The sequence below is a fragment of the Malurus melanocephalus genome, unplaced genomic scaffold (assembly GCF_030028575.1).
Source record: "Malurus melanocephalus ecotype Western Australia unplaced genomic scaffold, MMel_1.1 scaffold_309, whole genome shotgun sequence".
Taxonomy (NCBI): domain Eukaryota; kingdom Metazoa; phylum Chordata; class Aves; order Passeriformes; family Maluridae; genus Malurus; species Malurus melanocephalus.
In genome coordinates, this window is record NW_026623541.1 from 904,612 (window position 1) to 910,605 (window position 5,994).

At 47.4% G+C, this 5,994-nt stretch overlaps 1 protein-coding gene and 2 non-coding genes across 3 annotated transcripts; all 3 read left to right on the forward strand.

Moving 5' to 3' along the window:
• RPSA (ribosomal protein SA) lies at nucleotides 1-4,778 on the forward strand. Its single transcript, XM_057377274.1, has 7 exons — nucleotides 1-82; nucleotides 373-540; nucleotides 1,568-1,686; nucleotides 2,893-3,138; nucleotides 4,024-4,152; nucleotides 4,374-4,542; nucleotides 4,635-4,778. The coding sequence occupies exons 2-7, from the start codon at nucleotides 408-410 to the stop codon at nucleotides 4,727-4,729; spliced, it is 891 nt and encodes a 296-aa protein (XP_057233257.1). The 5' UTR covers nucleotides 1-82; nucleotides 373-407; the 3' UTR covers nucleotides 4,730-4,778.
• Nucleotides 2,277-2,434, forward strand: LOC130580044 (small nucleolar RNA SNORA62/SNORA6 family). Its single transcript, XR_008966073.1, has one exon. It is a non-coding gene; the product is annotated as a small nucleolar RNA SNORA62/SNORA6 family (small nucleolar RNA).
• Nucleotides 3,307-3,465, forward strand: LOC130580045 (small nucleolar RNA SNORA62/SNORA6 family). The gene has a single exon (XR_008966074.1). It is a non-coding gene; the product is annotated as a small nucleolar RNA SNORA62/SNORA6 family (small nucleolar RNA).
• Nucleotides 4,779-5,994: the final 1,216 nt, after the last annotated feature.

The window sequence follows — 5,994 nt, forward strand, 5'->3', positions numbered from 1 at the left end:
CGGAGGCTATTTATACACGCCGGGCGGAGGCGGGTTCTCTTTCGGCTCCGTGCCGCCTAGGCCTCCACACGGCGTTGTCAGCGTGAGTCGGGGCTGGGGGGGGTAGCGGGGGGCGCGTTTCCCGCTGTGTGATAACACCGGGGGTCCTGTGATAACACCGGGGGTCCTGTGATAACACCGGGGGTCCTGTGATAACACCGAGGGGCTCTGCGGTCCCTCCGCCGAACGGGCCGGGCCGCGGGAAGGCCGGGGCCTGGCGGCTGCAGCGCGGGAGGCGGCCCAAGATGGCGGGCGGGGCGGCTGCGCCTCGTGGCGCGTTGGCTCCGGGCTGAGCCGGGTCCCTGAGCCGGGTCCCTGTCCCTGTGTCCGCAGGTTCCCTGTCGTTGCTTCCAAAGGGAAACCCCACAATGTCCGGAGGCCTTGATGTCCTGCAGATGAAGGAGGAGGATGTCCTCAAATTCCTCGCTGCCGGGACCCACCTGGGAGGTACCAACCTCGACTTCCAGATGGAGCAGTACATCTACAAGAGGAAGAGCGATGGTAAAACGGCGGGATGCGTGGTCCGGGTTGGGCAGGTGGGATCTTGTGGGCAGAGCTGGGAGAAGCTGGCAAATGCTAGTGCTTGAGCATGATTTCTCCGTGGCCTGAAAAGAGCAGATGCTTTTGCTGAGCAATGTTAACTCAGAGAGTTAAAATAAAATAGGTATTTTTGAACAATTCTATTAGTTCTTGACAGTTTTGATTTTGGAATTTGGTAAATCRGTCACAGCCGGTTTGGGCAGTTACACTAGTTCTGGACTATATTGACAAAATGGTTTTAATATTTCAGTAGTATTTTCTGTTTCTATTGCTCTTCAGAGCAATAGATCAGTTGGCAGATCAAAGCTCTTAGCAGGCCTAGGTTCTTGATCGGTATTAGAAGTGTGGTACATTAAAAACATGAGGGGTGGTGTTCATTGGAATGGCTTTCTACTAACTAGAATTAGACTATAATGTCCTCACTTTAAAAACGACAGTAAGATGCTGGAGCATGTACAGAGAGGGGCAGAAAAGACCTTTTGAAAGGTTCAGAAAATGTTATGAGAAATGACTGAAAGAGCTGGGTTTGTTTAGTCTTGTGAAGAGGCTCAGGGGGCCTCACTGCTCTCTACTACTACCTGAAAGGAGGGACCAGCCTCTTCTACCTGCCAGCAGTCAGAGGACAAGAGGAAATGGCCTTAAGATGAGACAGATGACATTTAGATAAGATAATAGAAAAAAAAAAAAAAATGGTCACAGTTTGGGTGGTCAGACAGTGGAATAGGTTGCCCAGTTACCATCCCTGGGGTGTTTTAGAGGGACCTGGGTATGCTGCTAGGTGTTATGATTCAGTGGTTACAGTGGCAGTGCTGGGCAGACAGTTGGATGGGATGATCTTAAAGGTCTTTTCCAAGCTTGGTGATGATCTGATGATTCTATGAATTTTTGAGTAACCACAGCCATTTGACAGGTTTAATGGTGGAGGAGTACTTTCCTGTTTTAGGATCTTGTATTTGCTGCCTGCTCTAAAGGCTTTTATTTTCAATAGGTATTTACATCATTAATCTGAAGAGGACCTGGGAAAAGCTGCTCCTGGCAGCTCGTGCCATTGTTGCCATTGAGAATCCAGCTGATGTGAGCGTCATTTCTTCCAGGAACACTGGACAGGTACAGACATCAGGAAGCCTGCAGTCTCTGGAGCTAGACTCCCTTGCCATGCATCATTACCTGTCAGTGACAGCTTGGTAAAAAAGGCAATAAAACCAGGAATGGTTTCTGTAAATGTGTTGATTGTGTTGCACTTGGCATCTTGAAACAGATTTAAAATGTACTCCCCATGTCAGGGTGTTTGATAACTTGGTTTTCTTCTGTATCCTTCTTCCTGTTGGATTTCTGTCATGTTAGTGGCCAGTCCCCTAGTGGCCCATTCCCCTCAGAAGTACTGTGGGTCATTGGCACTAATTTTTTGGGGACAGTAAGCACCTGATACAGAAGTTGTCAAAGAAGACATTTTCTCTGTTATTGAGCACCATGTAGTAGCTGGTATATTTGTAATTTTAACTCTAAATTTTTAGCAAAAACGTTCTGTTGTAGAGGGTAATAGCTTGTAAATCTAATTACTCCCTGGAGTTTGTGAGCTTCATTTCTTTAGGTAACTGCAGGTGGAACCACAAATGTTCAGGAGATTTGGAGGTGAATTTCTGAAGAGATTTGGGGGCGAATTTCTGAAGAAAAAGCTTGGTTTCCTGTGGGCTTGACATGCACACTGTTAAAGCTTGATGCTGAGGTCAGTTTCTGGCCAATGAGCTCTCAAGTGTCGGAAGTGTGCAACAGCAAAGGATGGCAGGGTTTTCGCTAACGCCAGGAGAGGGGCTCCCTCTAGGATTGGAGTTTGATAGTAGGCCCTGCCACATGCCTTAGAACTTGGAAGCTGTTGCAATTGAATAAGAGCTGCCAGTTGCTATTTTAATGGACACAGCTACAATTTGTGTGTATTTACTACTAAGCTTTATCTGTAGTTCCTGGATAAGGAAAGTGTGTAGAAATAATGGAAGAAAATTTGCTTTGCCTCTTTCACAAGGTTTTGGGTTTTCCCTCTTTATGATTTGACTTGGAGAATTTGGAAGTAAAGCATGCATGTAACTTTAGGGGAAGAGAAGGATTTTTTTCTGTAGCCTGACTTGGCAGCTGGTGGGTATGTTCTTTTAAACTATTTTCAGAAACATTTTTTTTGTCTTCTTCTGAGGTGATGAGTCTTGATTTCACAGGAATTGAAGCAAATAGTTAAATTTTATGCATGTTCTCTGACAGTGCCTGGGTGACGTGGTTGAAATGCACTTATGCCACTTCACCTTTGCTGCTTTCCTCTTGCAGCGTGCGGTTCTGAAGTTTGCTGCTGCCACTGGGGCTACTCCTATTGCTGGGCGTTTCACCCCTGGCACCTTCACCAACCAGATCCAAGCTGCTTTCCGTGAGCCCCGGCTCCTGGTGGTTACAGACCCCCGGGCTGATCACCAGCCTCTGACAGAGGCATCCTATGTCAACATCCCCACCATAGCCCTGTGCAACACCGACTCCCCGCTGCGCTACGTGGATATTGCTATTCCCTGCAATAACAAGGTAACACTTGTGATATTCCAGGCAGCTTCCTCCAGACCATGCCCTGGGCTTCCAAGATGGATTCTTTGTGCAAAGGAGGGTTGGCTTGTATCTCATGTGTCTCTTGGGGAATGAGCTAATTAATGTCTCGCACAAACTGGCAAGCAGGTGGGGGGGAGGAAGAAGTAAACTGCACACAGTTGGAGCTTGGAGCTGAGGCTGGTTTCTGGCCAAGGAACTCTCAAGTGTAGGACGTGTGCTATAGTAACGTGGCAGGACTTTTCGCTGACACCATGAGGGTCTTGGTGGCCCAATGAGTGGAGTTTGATAGTCATTCTTGCCACAGATCATGAATATGAATGAAAGATAAAGTGAACTGATGGTGAAACTGCTCTGAAACATCACTTTGCCAGAAATCACCTGAAAGGTAAAGTCTAGGAAGATGAGAAACTATCTTTGATCTCTGTCTAGATGTCAGTCAAAATGAGTGTAAGCCACATCTGAGCGTGTGTGTGAACTTTGTTTATTTGGTCAAGCTTTCAGTTTCTTTATTCTAGCATATGTGGTGAGCATAATCCCTGTGTTTTGGATGAGATTCACGTGGTGGGGGCTCACTCTCACATGAGCAGTGTGAAACTGTAGCAGGAGAGTTACTTCAGGCTCTGTTGTGTACAGCAATTCAGAAGCTGAGGACCAGAAAGCACAATGATTTCTGCAGAGATCTGAACATGTCATTGGGAACTTGTAAAATTGCCATTTTTTGAGTCTTAAGTACATAAGTTTAGACATTGACAAGTAATGTTTTTCTCTCCAAGCAAGAACATTGGATTGTGTACAAGTATGTCTTCTGCTCTCTCTGTGAAGGTTTAGCATCACAACAGCTCTTACCTACTTTCTTCTGTTCAGGGAGCCCACTCAGTGGGTCTGATGTGGTGGATGCTGGCTCGGGAGGTCCTGCGCATGCGTGGCACCATCTCCCGTGAGCACCCTTGGGAAGTCATGCCTGACTTGTACTTCTACAGGGATCCTGAGGAGGTAGGAGCCTCATGGCAGTCTCTCCGAGATGTTTTGCTTGTGCTCCTATCCTGTGGTCCCGTGTGTCTGCTGTTAAAGACAGGTTTTGGCAATATAATGATTTCACTTCACACTTCATTGTGGTGGTTGGTTAATTATATTGCCAGCTGGTGCCTGTTGTTTGATGTGTGATAGTAAGGGTTGTGCTCCTGGGAGACTCAGGCTGGGCTTTTCTGTTGCAGATTGAAAAGGAGGAACAGGCAGCTGCAGAGAAAGCAGTCACAAAGGAGGAATTCCAGACCGAATGGACAGCCCCAGCACCTGAATTCACTGCTCCTCCTCAGCCTGAGGTTGCAGATTGGTCTGAGGGAGTGCAGGTCCCATCTGTACCCATCCAGCAGTTCCCCACAGGTCAGTTTGGTGAGCTGTCTGGAAAGGGCTGGGGTGTATTGTGGGTGGAAGGAGCTGGGGAGCACTAAGAGTTGTTGTCTTTGTGGTTGCAGAGGACTGGAGCGCCCAGCCTGCCACTGAGGATTGGTCAGCAGCTCCCACGGCCCAGGCTACTGAGTGGGTTGGCACTGCCACAGAATGGTCTTAACTTCAGCCCTGCTGTACTATGAAAGAAATAAAGTACTAATGGTTTAGTACACGTTGTTCTGGTATTGCTTTTTGTAACTTGTTGGCTGGTGACGTGTGGGTGATGTCCTCAATGGGGCACAGTCCTCAGCCGAAGGTGGGGTGTGTGTTACACCCTGCTCAGTGGAACTGGGGGCTGTGGGCTCTCTGCCTGCCTGCAGCAGCTCTGTGGGCTGCCCCTCCTGTCTGTGTCAGTGTTCAGCACTGGTTTCACATTTCTGCCTTCCTTGGCTCTGCCCTGATGAGGGAGACAGCAGTGTCCTTTGCTCTCCAGAGAGGAGGTGGTGAGGTGGGGAAGAGCAGTCTGCTTTTGGTTGGGGTTTTTTTTGTCAGCCTTGCTGAGTACACCCAGATGGGGTGTTTTTGTCACTCTGCCTAGGGTTTCACAAGTTTGCAGGGCTGGGAAGTTTCTGGTGACCAGGTATGGGAGATGGCCTGACTGCCCAGCGTGGAGAACAGAGCCCTTGAGTGGGAGCTGCTCCTCTGATGGAATCCCAGCTTGTGCATTGGTATTGCCAGTTCCTTCCTCAAAAATACTGCAGAACTCTTCAGGAAACATCCTTCATATTAATTAATTTGCTTTAACTCTTTTGAGGGATTATATTGCTGTGATTATTAGTAATAATGGGAGGTAGACGCTTCAAGAGAAAATGGGATTTTGTTGAAGATTGTTCAGATTGGATCCTTTTTTCCATGTTGCTGAAGTCGCAGATTCTACTTTCTGTACCTTAAGCATTGCCAATCAATCTGTAAAGAATATTTTCTCTTGGCACACATGGTCTTTTAATTTTGCTGTAATAGTGAATTTTAGCTGTAAAGAAATCTGAAGCAAGTTATGTAAGTTATTGCAAAATATCTGTCCAAAGGAGGCTGATCTTTCTTCCTCTTGTTTTTACAAGACAAGGTGACTAAAGATTCTGTTAATGAACAGCTTTTAGCCAAGAGGCATGTTAGCACTTCACCATTTGTTCCTGAAAGAGCCCTCCCCGTTCTGTCTGTTGGTGCACTGTGTTCCTCAGATATGTGCTTGTGGCACATCCTACAGTACTGTCCAGCACCCAGCAGAGGGAGGCTCCTTCCTGCCACCTGAAGTCTGTTACTTTTGTGTCAGGATGGGCTGAGAAGCTTGGTCATTTTAGGACTATGGGTGGGTATTGTGGCTGGGGTGGGAACAGCCACATGTTGATTGACACCCTAGATCTGACATTGCTCCAAAAAATTTGTTGG

Excerpts from the sequence above, each read along its gene's own strand:
- RPSA (XM_057377274.1), top strand. The coding sequence starts at position 408 with ATGTCCGGAGGCCTTGATGTCCTGCAGATGAAGGAGGAGGATGTCCTC. Across the intron at positions 541-1,567 it reads CTACAAGAGGAAGAGCGATG|GTATTTACATCATTAATCTG; the intron begins GTAAAACGGCGG and ends TATTTTCAATAG. Across the intron at positions 4,543-4,634 it reads CATCCAGCAGTTCCCCACAG|AGGACTGGAGCGCCCAGCCT; the intron begins GTCAGTTTGGTG and ends TTGTGGTTGCAG.